This window comes from Pelodiscus sinensis, chromosome 3 (genome assembly GCF_049634645.1).
Source record: "Pelodiscus sinensis isolate JC-2024 chromosome 3, ASM4963464v1, whole genome shotgun sequence".
NCBI lineage: Eukaryota > Metazoa > Chordata > Testudines > Trionychidae > Pelodiscus > Pelodiscus sinensis.
This window is the reverse complement of record NC_134713.1, coordinates 169,735,575-169,753,861: the sequence shown is the minus strand read 5'-3', so window position 1 is coordinate 169,753,861 and position 18,287 is coordinate 169,735,575. Positions and strand designations below refer to the sequence as shown.

At 39.2% G+C, this 18,287-nt stretch overlaps 1 protein-coding gene across 6 annotated transcripts in view; it reads left to right on the top strand.

Moving 5' to 3' along the window:
* EML4 (EMAP like 4) overlaps positions 1–18,287 on the top strand; it is a 256,343-nt gene that overhangs the window by 104,513 nt on the left and 133,543 nt on the right. For 2 of the 6 annotated variants that reach the window (XM_006133979.4, XM_006133975.4), the window contains exon 1: positions 7,066–7,367. The exons of 3 other annotated variants lie outside the window; for them this stretch is intronic. In XM_006133979.4, coding sequence (XP_006134041.1) covers positions 7,301–7,367 — 67 coding nt within the window. In that variant the 5' untranslated portion in view covers positions 7,066–7,300. Of the gene's footprint in view, positions 1–7,055; positions 7,368–18,287 lie in introns of those variants that run through there. One more of the 6 variants, XM_006133981.4, reaches the window with a different exon arrangement.

Below are 18,287 nucleotides of genomic sequence, written 5' to 3'. Positions count from 1 at the left end.
GTGATACTGTAGTACCTTAGGGCACATCTACACAGTAGGGCTAAAGCTGAAATAAGCTATGCAACTTGAGCTACGTCAATTGCGTAGCTTAAGTTGAAATAGCTTATTTCAACTCTTGACACTGTCTGCACAGCAGGAAGTCTGAGAGAGAGCACTCTTCCCCCAACTTTCCTTACTCATTTTAAAATGAGGGTTACAGGAGTTGGAGTAAGAAGTCCTCCAGCTTGACATTATTTTGATATTAAGTTGAAATAGCTGCTTGTAGTGTAGATGCAGACTGTTATTTCGGAATAACATTTATTCTGAATTATATTATATATAAAATATAATATTATATATTATACACACACACACACACACACACACACACACACACACACACACACACACAGATATATAAAAACAGCAGAAGTAGTACCTGTCAATTGTAGGATTCATGTTAATGAAGCTACTTAAGTGGGCTGGATCTGTTCCATACATAGATTATGAGGAGGAAATGCAGGAAACTTTGGTTCTGTGATGCACCAACCAGTTAATGTCTTTGTTTAGGGTCAGAGTACTTGTGTTAAATCTGTAGATAAATTCTATTTCTGCAGACTCTCTCTGTGATGGGTTAGTTGACAATGGGGTTTGTTGCAAGGATAAGTTCCTGAGTGAATGTTTCTCAGGTGTGATGTGTGGCTGCTGAAAAGTATTTGCTTCAGGTTGGGGAGGGGTTGTCTGTAGGTGAGGATTAGCCTGTCTCCCAAGGCCTCTGAGGGTGAGAGATCATTTTCCATGATCGGTTGTAGATTGTGAATGATGTGCTTGGGGGCTGTAGGTGATGCGTTGTTATCCTTGTTGGGCCTATATTGAAGTATTTGACTTTTGGCTCTTTCAGTCTGTTTCCTTACTTCCCCAGGTAGGTATTTAAGTTTTAAGAATGCTTGATAAAGATCTTCAGAGGGGTAGCCTAGTTAGTCTGTAACGGGAAAATTTGAAAAACAATGAACAGTCTAACAGCACCGTAGAGACTAATAAAACATGTAGATGGTATCATCAGCGTGCGTGGGTACAACCCGTAGGTGTTTGTGTCTGTGGGATTGAAGCAAATCCAGTTGTATTTTAGGGCTTGGCTGTAGACAGTCAATCATGTGATGGAAGCTAGAGGCACATAGGTAAGAATAGCAGTCAGTAGGCTTCCAGTATGGGGCAGTGTTTGTGACCATTATTTATTTGTATTGTAATGTTAAGTAAATGGATCTCTTGTGTGGACTGGTCCAGGCTGACCAGTGGGATGGAAATTGTTGAAATCCCTGTGGAATTCTTCAAGGGTCTCCTTCTTGTGAGTCCACATGCAGAAGATGTCATCAATGTAGCGTGTGTAAAAGAAGGCTGCTAGAGCTAAGAAAATGCTGTTTGAGGTTGGCCATAACAATTTTGGCATAGGTTACAGCCGCACAAGAATGAAGGAAGTAGTTGAATAAATTTAATTTAGTAAATTTAAAAAAAAGAGAGAGAGATTGAGGAGAAATCTTGGTCACATGTCAGCAGGGCCAGGATTTCACCCTGATTTATGTAACTACAGGTGTTTTCGTATTCATATTAGTTAGGATACTAGAGCAAAGACACTTAATTTTCATGTTTGGTGATCTTAATAAGGAAGAATTTCCCACCACATCATATACATTTGATGGATTATTGGTCTCTTTTGTTACGTTATGTCAGTGTTCTTAATATGTAGACACGGTTTACTATTATTGGTATACATTCCTCTTTGTGTTCCTGCTATACACATATCCTTATTTTATTCATACCTTTAATCTACTTTGTGTTAAAAAAGACTAGTACTTTTGTAACTGTTAATGTAAAATTATATTTTGCTTTTCATTGTTAAAGTACTGTCCAGATAGTCACTGGAGATTGCTTTGATTTTTAAGCACATTATGTCCTCATAAATAAATATTTTGGTCAATACAATGTAGTGTCCTCATACATAATTACATATTAACTCAAGATATTTGAGAGAGATGCCAAAAATCACCATCCTCACTGCCCCAAAATTACTCCTGACATAAATAATAGCAGAGAGGTGGAGAAACAAAATAAGAGATGATAGTCAAGAGTGAAAACCTTTAAAGAGCTGGCAATGGAAAAGGCTTTGGGGATAGCAAAAAAATTACAAAAGAGAAAGCTGTTGCACTAGCAGTGATGAAATTATTTCAAGCCACAAATTAAGACCCCAATGAGAAGGCAGGTAAGGGACAAAATTAATGAAATAAGCAAAACCATGCCCATGAGGGTTTTAAAGCCAAAGAGAGCATGATTTGTCCAGATATTAAAATTAATGGGAAGCAGGTGGATTTGCATGAATACTGGGGTTTAACTGTTCATGCCATTTTTTGTAGTGAACTCTTTGTATGATATTGAAGATCACATTGCAATGACTGGCATCAGTGCCATGAGTCATGTCAGCAATAACAGATAAAACGCAAAAGGGAAGATATGTCTTTTCACCCTATAACACAATGTGCGCTTGAACTAAGGATGTAAGGGTATAGCTGTTTAAATGGGTAACCAATTAGCATGAGCTTATTGGTTATCCAAACGGGTACATGTAGCTCCCGGTGTAGCTCCCAGGGAGCTGGCTGCTGTCCCACGCTGCTGCCTCTGTATCAGGAGGCAGCAGCGTGGGGTGGCAACCGGCTCCCTGGGAGTGGAGTGGCAGGTGAGAACCAGTATTCCCTGGGAGCTGGCTTAAAAGGCAGATACAGCAGTGTAGGGCAGCAGGCAGGAGCCACTATGCATGGGGAGCTGGCTCCCAGTGTACACTGGTTCCCAGGGAGCTGGCTGCCGTCTTGCACTGCTTGTGCATGTAAATGTATGAAAGCTGAAATTTTTCAGCAGTTACACAGTTAACCAAATTACCTGCATTTTAACAGCCTTGGTTTGAACGTGTAGCGGGTTGGGAAAATGCTGGAAAGTGGCCAGTGATTTTGAAATTACACATAGAATACTAGAACTGGAAGGGACCTTGAGAGATCCAGTCCCCTGCCCTCACGGCAGGAACAAGCACCGTCTAGACCAGTGGTCTCCAACCTTTTTACACCCAAGATCACTTTTTAAATGAAAGACCAAGCCAAGATCTACCGCCTCGCCCCTTCCTTGAAGCCCCGCCCTCTCTATTCTCCTCCTCTCCATCACTTGCTATCCCCAATCCTTATACTGCTACTTTAAAAAAAAATTCCCACCATTCCTCGCAGCTACTCACCTGTGCTGTTGCTCGGTGAGTAGCTGCTCCTCAAATGGGGAAATCTAATGTAAATGTACTGCGCAGGCGCGAAGTTCAGAGAGGGCTCAAGAGCTACTCTTAGAGCCTCCGAGATCTACCGGTAGATCGTGATCCACTGGTTGGTGACCACGGGTCTAGACCATCCCTGAAAGATGTCTATCCAACTGCTCTTAAATATATCCAGTGATGAAGATCCTACAATCTCCCTAGGGAATTTATTCCAATGTTTAACCACCCGGACCATTAGGAAGTTTTTCCTAATGTCCAACCTAAAACCTCCCTTGCTACAATTTAAGCCCATGGTTTCTTGTCCTATCATCAGAGGCCAAAGAAAACAATTTTTCTTCCTCCTCCTAACATCCTTTTAGATACTTGAAAACTACTAACATATCTCCTCTCAGTCTTCTCTTTTCCAAACTAAGCAAGCCCAATTCTTTCAGCCTTCTCTCATAGGTCATGTTTTCTAGAGCTTTAATTACATATTCATTAGCAAGCCCCATCTGCAGTATTGTGATGATTAGGGGAGCCCGGCAGAATGGCAGTCATGGAGCCGGGCAGAATGTGCTATCATTCCTTGCAGAATATTTAGTTATTCTCACTGTCTCACTCACCCACAAACACTGAATACATACAGTGTTGAGAGTTTAATTATGTTTAATTAAATGTTTAATTATGAGATACCTACAGTGGCATAACCCATTTTGTTGACCAGAATGGTCAGTTTTCATTATAAGAAAAGCATTTGAACAATAAAGAGCTTAAGACAAGGACGAAAAAAATCACTGTGTTACTTAGGCTTGCCAGGTGTTCAGTTTTGACCAGAATGCCCAGTTAAAAAGGAACCCTGGCAGGTCCCATTAGCATGGCTGACAGAGCTGTTAAAAGTCCAGTTGGTGGCACTGCAGGGGCTCGAGGCTAAGGCAGGATCCGTAACTTCCCTGGCTCTGTATGGCTGCCAGGTCCCTGCAGTCCCGAAGCATATGGGTAGCTAAGGAGGCTCCACGTAAAGCCCCTGCCTCAAATTCTGGCTCTGTAGCTCCCATGCCACTTCCTATACCACAGCCCTGTCCCCCCAACCTGGAGCTCCCTCATATACTCCAAAGCCCACATCCCTGGCTCCATTCCAGACCCTGTACTCCGAGCTGGATCCTGCCTCTTCTCCTCCAATCCAGTAAAAGGGAGTGAGGATTGTGGACAGTGGGGAATGGAGCAAGTAGGAGTTGGGCAGGGCCTCTGGGTAGGATTGAGATGGGGGTGCTCGGTTTTGTGCGATTAGAAAGTTGGCAACCCTACTTTTATTTTACTTTATATCCTGAGCTCTGTGTTCCAGTGATATGTTTTGCTTCTCCGGTACCTCAGGAAATAAACTTTTTGCTTTGGTGAGTGAGAGGTACGATTCTCCCAGAGTCTTCGGGAATTAAGGATTATTCTTTAATTAAATATTATGTCATGTGATGAAACCTCCAGGAATTACATCCAACCATAATTGGCATCCCTAGCTGATAGGTCATGGGCTTAGTTGGAAATATTGCAATAATGTAGCTTTGTAGTGGGGGATTTTGTTGTTGTTGTTTTCTTTTAAGAAAGCCCTCCTCATCAAAACTAAAAATCTTTTGTGTCAAAGGTCCTACATCTGGAAACATTAGCATTTAATTTCCCATATGCACAATACAAGCTCTTAGTTGCATTCTGCAACAAGAATTCTGCCTTTATCCTAGAAATTCAACAATCCAAAGACAATGTATTGTTTAAAGCCATGTTTAAGAAGAGTGGCTCCTATTTATCCTGTATAATTGCTTATATATTTTATGATCATCAACAGCAGTTTTAAAATAGGGAATTAAGTTTCTTTCCACCTCCCCTTTCTATTCTGTATCACTTAGCAAACACAACAAGCTCAGTTGGTTGTCTCAAATGTAATATTCTGAATTTTAATTTTGTTTGTTTTTGTTCTCTTTGATGATACAAGATTAAAAAGAAGGAGGGGTGGAGTGGGGTTTTAAGTAGGAATGCAAAATAGTGGTTAATCAGCTAACCAGTTAAGGTCAACATTAGGTTAACCTAGTGTTTAACCAGTTAAATGACTAAAGCGGGATCCACGCTGGGGACTAAAGCAGCCCCCCAGTCTGTTCTGGCAATGGCTGCCTGCTGGGGCTGAGACTGGGGCTGCCACCAGCTCCCAGACCTTGCCAGTTACTAGTTAACTGATTAACCTTTCACATCCCCAGTTTTAAGTGATTCCCTGTCTCAGTAGTTCTCCACCATTTTCTTAGTTCCCATTTTATCTTCTGGTTACTTGTGCACTTAAGTGCCCCAGTGATAATCCATCTTTTTTATTATTTCTGTTTTAATTTTTTGTAAGGTAAATTCTTTCCTTCCACAAAGAGTAGCTTTCAGGAATTGCTGCTAGTATTTTCTGCTGGAATCAAGTAGCTCAGGGAATGTGAGTTTGAAGAACATCGCCTTGCGTATTATTTTTATTTGAAGAGAGTTCTGTCACAAACGCTGCTGAAGAACAATTCACATGAGAGGAGTGAGAGATGTTCAGAACTCTGACATCCATTGCCTTTTGAATGGTGAGAGTTGAGCCCACTGTGCTTTTTTGTTTTCTTATACCCCACTCTTTTTAGTCTCTTTGCTCCAGCTATTTACATTTTGTCTTTCTATGGTTCTGGAAAGCTTTGAAAGTGCTAGATTATTTAAATCATATCAGAGATATAGGGGAAAATATATGAAATATGTAACCACCAATTCCTTTGTTTTTGACATTTATTTTACTGTATTCATTTTGCCAGTTGGCTCCAGGCACAGCTACCAAAAGAATGAGCACATGTTGCATTCATTAGTTCTCATCTGGCTCTACTTGGTTTTGCAAGACAGACAAAAGCATGGTCATATTAAATAGACTGTAATGCATTTGTAATATGAGTTCTCTCACACTTAATGGAATGATAGCATTTCAAAAGCAGCTAGTTTTAAACTAGGAAATTAGTTCTTCTTCAGCTTATTGTATTAAAAAAAAAAGCGTATGAGAGTATAGCCAGTGATATCATTGCAGTTTAATTTTTGAGAGAGAAATATGGTATGAAAATACCAAATACCAAAAATTGGCACATCACTTCCATTTTCTCATGCAGTGTGTGGCTGCAATTAAATTTGTTAGTGATTGTAATACATAAGCAAACACAGTTTGGGAAAGTAAGAGTTGAGTTTTCATTGACATTGTTTGCTTGTTTTTCCAGTTATTTAAAATTTAACTATGGAAATCCTCATGCTTAGTTATTCTTAACTGTAAGTGTTCAGGTCTATGTAGGTGAAATAAAAATTCAGTTGTTTCTATAATTGTAAAAACCAATCTGAAAAACCTGTAGATTGGCACACATTGAGGACAACTGGCAGATTTGCTTAATCTGAAGGAGAAAGAGCAGAGGTACAAATTAAGATTTCAGTTTTGCTCCTGATGATTTAAAGCGGTAGCAATATATCCCGTGTAGAAAGAACAGCCTTTTTTTTCTGGATTTTGAAAAATAGTAAGAGTTCTGTGAATATCTTAGAGAGCTGTTGTTAAAACGTATGTGGCAGAGTTGTAATGTTTGAGATCTTTAATTGATAGTTTGTGCACTGTGACAAATTGCTGTAGTGCACAGATTAGTGAATGCCGTTCTTATTGTATTTCTGACATCTGAGATTTAGCCACTCCCTGAAACAGTCTCAAATTTTTGTCTGCATCCCACCCCCTTTTGCCTCTCTCTCTCTCCCTCCTCCCCTCCCTCCCTCCCTCAAGCAGAAGCTTTCCTCTTGCTCAGAGTGCAAAGAAAGGCAGAAGGAGGAGACCTATCTTAAGAAGTTTTATTTGTGCCAACACAGAAGTGCTTTGTGGTGGGCCATCTGGACTGGAAGGATTTCCTCAGAATTCTAAAGTATGCCATCAGTTTTAGAGAGCTGGGATTTGCTCTGAAATTATCTGGGAAGGCAGCAAGAAACTTAGACTGAACTGGTTTTATAGTACTTGTAACATAGGTGACAAGAATGGAAGACAGCTTGCCTTGTCTTGCTTCAGTATGTGATTCCTCAGCACTTATGAACTTCTGCACTGGTAAAGTACATTTATCTTTTTCTACTGGGAATGCCAGTGCAGTCTCTGAAAAGTTCTTATGAATCATGAGGAAAAAAAAGCAATCTTGTGCTAAAGACTGCTAAAACGAGTTCCAACTCTTTCTTTGCCAGTCCCTTTTGCCCCCACCAAAACAAAAAAAAGTGTACAAGTAAATAACATGACAAATATTTATCTGCATACTTCAGTAATTCTGCATCCTCTTACAGCCAACATGGTATGCTTATTCAGAGATCAAAATAGCTTACTATAATGTAATTTCACAAAACTAAATTCCTGAAGGCTTTGAGAAAGTAAACAAAACAATTTTTACTATTGTGCATGTACAGTATAACAGAGAAGGAATAATTAAACTAAATGTTTGATGGAAACATAGTCTTGATATGGTGACTTTGAAGTGTGAATATTTCTCTTCCCCTTCCCTCTCCCCACGCTCCCAGGAAAATAGCATGCTAGATCATAAACTGTATCATATAATACTTTTTCCTTTTAAACAGATAGATATGATTGGTGAAAGCTGTTCACTGATAAATACTTCAGAAAACTCTTTCTCATTGTTATACTAAAAATTAACTATGCTCCTGCAAGTAAGTTTTGATTACATATGGGCTCTTGAGATAGGAGGCAGTAAAGATTCATTCACAATAAGTAATGAAAATAGCTGAAATTTCAAGTATGTACAAAGCAAATCTGTATTTTTGTTTCTGCATTGAATGGCATGTTTTCTTCACAAACTTAACTCTGTCTTCCCTTTCATTTTGAACCTTTACCAAAACATTAGTAAAAGTAGCAAAAACTTTCAATACAAATTTCCTTTGGTAAAACAATTGTTATCAAACCAATTTGTATTTAGTGTAAGTCAAAAAATTAACTGCGGAGTTCCTGCTCTTTCATGAAGAAGTTTGAACTAGATCTTTAATATTCTGAGACAAGACACTGAGTCAAATTAGAACAATGAAAATATTTCTGGGTAGTCAGTAAATATATACTCATCCCAAAATCACACATCCCTCACTGAAAAAAATGCTCTTTTTTGTTTGCTGGTTCATAAAGGATAATTTCGATATGAGTACAGTCATACAAGTATAAAATCATGTAGTTTATATCCTTAATGTGAAAGGTGAACACAAAGTGATTAATTTCATACTTTTTTTGACATTTCCCAAAAGCAATGGTAAATGCTCAGAACTGTAGATTTCCATGTATGTATAACTGGAAGAAGAATAAGGCTGCTCTAATGTAAATTCCTTAACTGGGTAATGTATTGTACTTTGTCTGCTGCAGAATTCAAAGCATTCAACGTGGATTAATTAGAATGTGATATTAAAATGTTGCAATCAGAGGGGAGTGAATTGGAAATTTAAAAATACTTACCCTTCTCATAATCCCTTGCAGTTGCACAATCCTGGAAAGCACAGCAGTATGAAGAAGGCTGCTGTTTAACTCTTCAAGTACCTGCAGAACAGAAATCAAAGGTCACTAAATTTTATGGAAAAATATAGAGCCATATTTGCCCCCCCTTCCCTCGCTGATGCTGAGTAGCACTCTATTCAACAAGAACTCCTATATATTTTAATATTCCTTAGTAAATAAGGATTTAATAATCCTCTGACAAAGCTCAGATGTCATCTCAGGCTGGTGATTTTGAGAAGAAAATATAAAATTCCAGATTGTGAATGTGTCTGATGGTGACATCACTGTTAATCTTTAAGTATTTCCTTCCTAATGTGTGTTGCAAATATGTGCACCTACCTACCATCGAATAACAACAATTTTAGTATTATTAATTGGAAGTAAGAGACTATAGAGGGATTTATCATTGATCCCATATTCTAAGAGAATGACTCACATTTTAAAAAAATGCATACATTTACATTAAAAATGTAAGTTAAAGTCTCTAATTAAAACAAAAACACAAATAACAATAAAAGAAGTCTCTTATTATTCAATTTTATATTGGATCTTTCTCATAATCAGGGTTTTAGTCCTCATTGTCAAATTAACTTACTATTTGTTTCTATACTTGTTCAGTTTCCACTTTGCTATTTTCAAATGCTTCTTTGTTTTACTAAGATCAGACTATCACGGCTACCTCTCTGAGATTAGAGGGAGACTTCAGAACTTTTATTTAACACTGTTAAATAAAATTTGACACCGTTTCGACTGGGCCTTAATATAGATGATACTTACCTTACACATTACTAAAACAGCCTCCCCACCTTCTGATATTCTAGTAACTCCAGATAATCCACTTAATTGACTCTTACAATAAGCCATTTCCTCCTTCCTTATCTCTTCTTTGTCCCCTCGCCCCCACTTTCTGTCCTATGTAGCTGATTCATTAGTTTGTAATTTGTTTACTTTTTTCATTGTATCCCTCTGTTATATAATGATCATGCCAATTCACTTTCAGAATATGATCTGAAGAAGTGGGTCTGCCCCACGAAAGCTCATCACCTAATAAACTATCTTGTTAGTCTTTAAAGCGTTACATGACTACTTCTTTACTCTTTTTTTTTTAAAATAAAGCATTTCAAGCATAAGTGACAAGGATTTTTGAGAAGCAGCTGCTTGAGTTGGCATTATTAGTTATGTTTTTTAAATTACCCCTAAAATTGTCTTCTTGGTATGAATGCTTAGAAAGCCTGAAATGCTTGCTGTTTTTCTTTTTAATCCCACAACAGATGTTTTAGAGATAAGATGCAGAAAACATTGGTCTGATAGTGATGGTTGCCTCCTACTTTGACCCCATCAAAGGGCTACTTGCATGAAAAAGGTTTGTAGGACAGGGATCTGTTTTGTTGGGCAGAACTGCCACTAATGGCAGGAGTTATGTCTAGGCAAGGTGTTGGCACTCTGCTTTACTACTATGTCATCGTTTTTATGTTGTAGCTGTGACTGGCAGAAAGAAGTGGGGGAAGGTAGTAAGAGAGGAAGGAATTTTCTCCACTTACTGTGGGAAAATCCTGATTTCTGTTTCCAGACTCTATACCCCATGTTTTCACTAGATTCCTTCTTCATGAATGAGGCAATAGTGTGGAACACTTGTACTTCCTTTATAGTTTGGGATATGACATCACACCTGATACAGACTTTTTTCAAATTAAAATGCTTGTTCTAGATAGAAGTAGTAGCAATTTTCCCACAAATGTTTGGTTATAAGGATGGCTTTTACAATTAAAACAGTGTCAGTGCCCCTGTAATAGCATTTTCAAAGAGGACTTGACTTGAAAATTAGCTTGGAGCTGATATATGTTGTTTCAGACAAACAATGAGATTTTTGTTTTGTGCAAGAGAAGATGCATTTATTTGCAAACAAAATTAAGTAATTAAAAAAATCCAATAGTGTGTTTTGGTGGTCTGAAAATTTTAAATTACATTGTAAGCAAATTCTAATGACACTGACTCTTGAACACCTGTTTGGGGAAAGATGGATGACATTCTACTGTCCAATTGTCTGGAAATATATATTTTAAAAGAGTTTATTTAGGCTTTGGCTATTCTGGGATTTACCCTATTTACATCCATCAGATCCTAGCAACCAGTAAAAGTGCACAGTTTTAAATTCCTATTTTAATCTGGAAAATCTGAATAGAATTCAAGGCCAAATGAGACCATTATGTTTGTCTTGTTTGACCTTGCATATAACACAGGCCATTCATCTTCCCTAAAATAATTTGATCCAATCTTGATATAAAAATTGCCAATGTTAGCGAATCCATCAACAGTATTTGATAAATTGTTCCAGTTATCCTTAGTGAGGCTTAATTACCTTCACTAAGAAAAGCCAGTCTGATATGTAACTTCAACTTCCAACCACAGTCTCTTATACCTTTGATCTCGTGCAGTTTGCACTAGTTTTAAGCAGCACAGGTAATCTGGTACAAAATAGGGAAGTTAAAATGCATTTCTTTTTTTGCTAAAACTGTAACCTGGTGTACCCATGCACATGTTTACATGTAGAGATGGGGAGGCAGCTCTGCTGGAGCTAGTGTGCGCAGGGAGCTGGTATTTAAGCTGGCTCCCTGTGCATACTGGCTTCTATCCCACTCCTTCCTACTGGTGTCTCTGTATCAGTCAGCAGCACGCTGAGGGAGGCAGGCAAGAGGCAGTGGCCATTGGGAGCCGATTGAAAAGCTGGCTTCCTATGCACACTGGCTCCTGCCTGGCTGCCGCCCCCCCATGCTGCTGCCCAGGCTCATTGGTTAACTGTTTACATGTGTATACTATCACATTCCTAGTGGAAATCGTGGCTTATAGTAAATTTTGCTATCTACTTTAGGGCTTGGCAGCTACTCTGGTGACTGGCCACTGATAAGTAAATCTGCAGTGTAGATAAGGGCTTTACCTTTACGGCATGTGTACAGAGACGATGGGCCCTCTGGAGTTTGATCATCTAGTGTTCAATTTAGCAGGTCTGCTGTGGCCCCCAAATCGAATGCTGAGAGTAGCCCCGGTGGGGGCCAGTACTCCTCAATCTGCAAGGAGTAATGGAAACCAATGGGAGTGTGTGCTCCCGTCTGCCTTCTACAGTGTAGATGCTGCAGCGTAAATTCGGTTTAAGATAAGCTGAATCCACCGATGCGTTTTGTGTAACTGGATGGCGTATCTTAAGCTGACCTGCCTGGTCTAGTGTAGACCAGGCCGTAGAGTATGGAAATCGGAGCGAAGACTAAATGAAAAGGGTGCCCAGAATATCTAGATGTCATATTTCTCTTGTCAGGTGCTCCTGATCCCAGGATAGCTTCTCTTCCCAACATAAGGGGAAAGGAAGTTGTTGTATCTCTGTTTCATCCATTATTTTCCTCTTTATAGCTTTCAGTAATGGAGAGTCTGATATGTGGGAGGAGTGGAGGGTGGAATTGGTTAAAGCAAAGGGGCTGTGTGTTGGGGCCCCTATGCTCTACTGCTGGGTATACTACTGAGTCGGTGTATGATGTTGGACATTGTCAGAGAAGAGGCATTTTCATATATGTTAAATAGTATTATTTTACAATTCTTCTTTATGTGACTGTTACTCAGTTAGTTGGGGAATAGTCTGCTCTGTCTAGGATTCTGGTGGAAAAGGAAAGTTATGTACGCGGAAGTCATTTCCTCATGTTAAATTGTCACCTAAAGCAGTTGGACTGAAAGGAGTCATATTACTCTGGAGAAAGGATAGTTGCACACACTATTGAATAAAGTTGGAAGTGAGTACTTGACTGGTCGATTACTTGCATTCTTACCCCCCCTCCCCCCCCGCCCCGAGGCAGTTAGGAGCCAGTACTGGGGGGAGCCAGCTTAAAAGTCATTTCCCCCCAGCACGGTCTCCATGGTGCCCCCTGTCTCCTCTCTCCCCTGATAGAGGCAGCAGCATGAGAGAGGGGCAAGGAAGGTTGCTGCGAAGCAGCCTCTGCCTGTGGTGGGCCCAAGCTCATCACAGACAGGGGCTGCTGCTGCAAAGAGGCTGCTCCGGCAGTAGCCCCTGTCCATGGGGGAAAAGGGGGTCCCCTCTCCCCACTGGGAGCCTGCTCGGACAGGAGCTGCTAGACCCAGCATAAGCCAGGACTGAGCAAGCCTGGCTCAGTCCTGGCTTGCGCCGGGTCCAGGATCTACTCCCACTGCAGATCTCCAGTTTAAATGTACTAAAAGCCGAGCAGGCAGGTCTCCCAGCTCTTAGTACATTTAAAATGCAGAGCTGCAGTGGGGGTAAGGTCCCGGAGTTGGTGTGAACCGGGACTGTTCACCTTCCCTTGTCGACTAATCGTGTAATTGATACAAATTCTGTTGACTACATGATTAGCCAGTTACCTGCCTCATAACATCCTTACTGTGGAATGTCTAATATTAGATTCTGCAGTCTCTGAAAAGGGAATGGTCTCTGTGTTTCTCTCACCCAGGAAATTCATGATAATGTTTTGGCCAGCAGCTATGGAATTAATTTTTTCTGTCTAACAGCCAAAATAAAGATAGAATATTCACATTGATTTTTAATTAGATATTCATATGAATTAGGTTGATTAGATGTTTTTTATTTTTAAAAAGACTGAAATGTTTCAGGTGGAAAGTGTATCCCCACAGGAAATGTGAATAAGTGAGTCTTGGACAGAGGGAGGTCTTGCAATGGGAGAGATTTATTCCCTCCTCTTGTGGAGTGGCACAAGAGTTACACCGCAACAGATACTGGAACACATTCCAGGTTCTGCTCCTATCCAGTTACATGAGGTTGTTTGATACACATTGGATTCACATGTTGTACAGCCCAGACACAACAGCACCAGAAAAGCGCCAGCAGAGCTGATCTCTTGTGGTACACATGAAGTGTAAACCACATACAGACATTTTACAAATCTTTCACATAATAGACCTGTATGTTGCTAAGTGACCTCTTACCCCCCCCCCCCCCCAAAAAAAAAAAAAGATTTTCCCTTTAGTTAAACTGAAAGCATTAGTCAAGTGGAGGAAGATCTATCTAAAAGAATTTGTAATAGCCTAATGTGTTTTCAGCCATACATGTTTTGGGGCTGTTTTTGAATTGGGCCTGCCAAAATGTATTTCCTCTGCAGAGAGGAAGTTACAGAGCTGAGGAGAGTAAGACAATATTTTGTATTAACTCTGAAATATGTAACTTAGGGTAACTTTAAAGCCATCTAGAACAGGATTAGTTTTCATGTACTAAGGTAAATTGTATTCATGAACTAAAGCAAGATTCATGTTGATCTAAACTTTTATCAATATGTAGGTATTTGTAATATTGTATATGAATAACTAATTTTGAAGAATATTACTTGTCTTTGTAATACATCTTAATTTTTAATATAAACTTTTACATTTATCATAACTATTACGGTAGTGTTTAGTTTAAGTACTAGTTTATCACTGATGTGAATTTTTTTCATTAAAGTATTTGCAAAAGTATAGTTTTTTTCTCAAGAAAAATAGAATAATTTCATTGTTGATGTTTTCTTGGAACCTGATATCAGAAAAATGTTGATGAAAACTTAGTATGCTTCAATTAAAACAGAAATGGACACTTTTAATGGGAAATTTCTACAAAACTAGTGGGGGAAAACATTTTTTTTAAATTCCCACAAAACCCAATATTTTTGACCAGTTCTAATCTAGAGGTATAAATGTTTCATTGTGTTAGGTGCTGCCCTAAGAGAATAGTGAATAGTCCCTGATTTAGTGATCTCTCAATTTAAAGATTGGAGGTGAAATCCTGGTCCCACTGCAATCTGTGAGTTTTACCATTGGCTTTAATGGGGCAAGAATTCTGCCAGAGAAGTTTTGTCATTTTGTAAGTTATGTTTTCATCTAGTATTACTTATCTTTGGAAGAAGAGTTAGAATATGGAACACTTCAGCCTACACTAAACTGACCTGGGTACAGAATTGTGATGAACCAATTGTGAAGCAGCTTCAGATAATTCAGTATAAATGCAATTAGGTTAAGCCGTATGCACTTATTAGTTTAAAAATGAAGTTAACATGTGTAGAGTTTAGCTGATTTTGTTTGCTGGCCAATATAGGCAGGGTCTGTCTTACAGTAAACTTACTGTCCAAGAGCTATTTGCTTCTGATAGCTTCTCCCTTTTCAGATAACTGATATCAAGGAGCATATCTTGCCTTATCCAGCTTTGCCCAGAATAACCTAGCACATGTCAGTCCTGTACAGAATAATGAAGATAGTTAGCCAAGCCATCAGATCAAACAAATTGATTGATTGATCAACTGAAAAAAGTCTTCAAATATGGGTTTACAGACAGAGCTTGCTAAAATTCTTTTGTCATAGGGCACCTGATATTTTCTGGTTTTGCTGTACTTTAAGGTCAGTAATTGATATTTTACTGAGAACTAAGGAAGGAGACGCATGTAATATCACTGGCATATTTCTCAATATAAATTTGTTACTACTCAAGATCTCAGTATAACATACATATTATTTTAATATGAAATATAACTCTGGGTATCTTAATACTTAATGTGTATCTAGCACTTTGCATATATTTGTTACATGCTAATTAATGTAATGTGCTTGTAAATTATTTGGTTAATTTGATTTGCCTTTTTAAAAAATAAGAATTATTGTTAAACAAGCATTTAGCATACATATCTTGAGTCTGCCAACCTTTTAATGGTTCCAGGAATCACCAAAGAGGGATATAAAAAGATAATGATAACTGGAATAAAGTGATGATTGATCTTTCACAGAAAAGAACTGAAAACTATATGACTGTTCTGATACTTATTCTCAGTTAAAAATTGTCAGAAGATTAGCCCACCAGAACTCTTAACAGACAAACTTGTTAAAGGAGTAAAGTAGCTAAGCAAACTCATTTCAAAATTGGGAAAGGAAAAAAGCAGACTAAGCAATTGTTTATAATCCCGAGCAGTTCAAGGGGGCTTCCTATTCACTTTTAATTGTGTGTATATGGGGGGGGGGGATATTTCCCTTCCTCCCCGTAGACTGCCACTGCATGTTCCAGTAGATACAATGAGCAGCCCTGTGGCATCTTAGAAACTAAGAAATGTATTAGGTCAGGAGTTTCTGTGAGTAAAACCCACTTCATCAGATGAGTTGGAGTGGAAATTACAGATTTTGGGGTATAAGTAACAGCCAAAGAAATTCCCTGTCAGTTGTAGGATCATTGTTAATGAAGCTAATTAAGTCAAGGTGGATGTTTATAGTAACATAAAAGTGAAATGGATCCCTGTGAAGAGAAACCCAAATAAGTATTTAAGACCTCCACATCTCTTACGCATAATATATCCCCATATTAAGTGATTATATGAAGCAAAACTCATCCGTGCAGGAAACAGAGCTTTCTCAGATACTGATTCAGGATTGGGAAACAAAAACCCACAGCCTCTAAGAACCATAAAAAACCTCACCCTCTTCTGCTCTAAGTGCAAGGCTCACTTCTTGATCTTGCATTGTCTAACATAACCCCAAGGAATGACACACATATTTAGAGGAAAAAACCATCACTCGTCTGCACACAAATTAGAGCGAGAATGACAGAAATTAATCACTTTGCTTGATGTAGTCCTGGAAGATGATTGGATACTATAATGGTGAGTATGGTAAAAGTACTTCAAAAAAAATAGGATAGAATTTAGAGGCTTTCTCTCCTGTGGGGAATTTTACTCTGACGAAAAGTGGTTGATTTTGAAATCTTGCTTAACATATTTTTTTCAAGCATCAATTGCCATCAGTTTACACAAATGTTTAAAATTAGCAAATCCATATGGGGGTGGGTGTGTGTGTGTGTGTGTGTGTAATTTATTTATTTATTTATTTATTTCTAAACTGCTCTAGATGTGCATTGTCAGTTTGTAAACACAATGCACAAAAGGCAGAGGACCCTGTTCTGAGGAAATTACTCTCAGGTGCGGATCCTAATAATCCTTACCCATTAACTCACTGACTTCAGTAGGACTACTTGGGAGAGCAACGGTTTATTGATGAGGTAACCCTAAGAGATGAGAGCTGTTGAATTCTGAGTATGACGATAATGTCTGCCCTTATTGGTCGAGACAGAGCCTCCATTCCTTGAGAGGAAGTATGGCAGACGCAATTACTAGGTATAACAAATATAACTAATAACAATCCTAAATTTACCTCTCCTGCATGCAAACCAAGTGATCTTGTACTTTATTCTTCTCTGTTAATATAAAAAATATGAAATCTTGAAAATGAGGTTATGGGAAGGCTTATGGATGCCATCTGGCTATCATGTCAAGCTTTTTTGCTCTTGTTTTTGTTTTGCTCTTGTGTTTTAGGTTTTTGTTATGTCTTACCAAGGCATTTTGGTCTGTAACATTATGCAGAAATAGCATAATTGTACAGTCCCATTGTAAATGGACACTTCATTATGTGTGATGTTTGGACATCCAGCTGGGATAATTTTATATGATTTTATATAATTTAATACTGTAATTTAACAAAGACTTCTGGGACATGGAATAAATTGGTATGTCTGTGGTCAGAAACTTCATCTACAGTCAATATGAACTTGCTTCCTAGAATTGCTTTTCTGTTTCAGATTATTTTAATACGAAGCACTGAACTAAGTTTTCAAAGGTCTGCAAGATAAAATTTCTGTTGAAATGTGTGGCTGAACTAAAGGGTTGGTAGGGAGTAACTAGAGTAAATACTAAATCTTTCTACAAGCAAGCTACGTTTTGGCAAATTAACCTTTTCTGATACTTGTAAATATTAACAAGCGTATTGGCTAACAGCAATTATTACTGACTTGAATGGGTTACTATACAAATTAAGAATTTTAGATATAGTGTAATTGAATAGTTGTGTAACTACACAAAATGTTATCGATTACACAACTATTCTAGAGTCCTCAGAGGCGGGGCCAGCAGCCATTGTGCTCCAGGGAGCACCCTGCGCTACTGCCTCTGTATCAGAGACAACAGTGCAAGGTGCAGATGGAATCAGTCCACAAGGGGAGCCTGTTTAAAAACCAGTTCCCCTTGCGAACCTCCTGCCCATAATTGCTGCCTCTGATACACCATGGGGTGGCTGCAGACCTGTTCGTGGGAAGTAGAGAAACCTCTGTCCATGGGGAGCCCAGACCACCTGCAGACAGGGGCTGCTGCCACAAAGCATCCTCTGTCCATGGGGGGTCCAGGCTCGCTGCGGACAGGGGCTGTTCTGTGGGATGCGAGCAGCCTCAGTCTGCAGGGAGCTTGGCTCATTGAGAACAGAGGCTGTTTTGCAGCATCCTCCCTTGTCCCCCCTCCCCTTCTAGCCAGCTCCCCCCAGCACTGGCTTCTGCCTGCTCCTCCCTGCCTCTGTAGGAGGCAACAGGGGAGAGAGGCAGGCGAGTCCACGGAGTGGATATGCCCAGGCAGCTGGCTTGAAAGCCGGCTTCCCATGCATATCATCTCCAGCCTACTCCCCTCA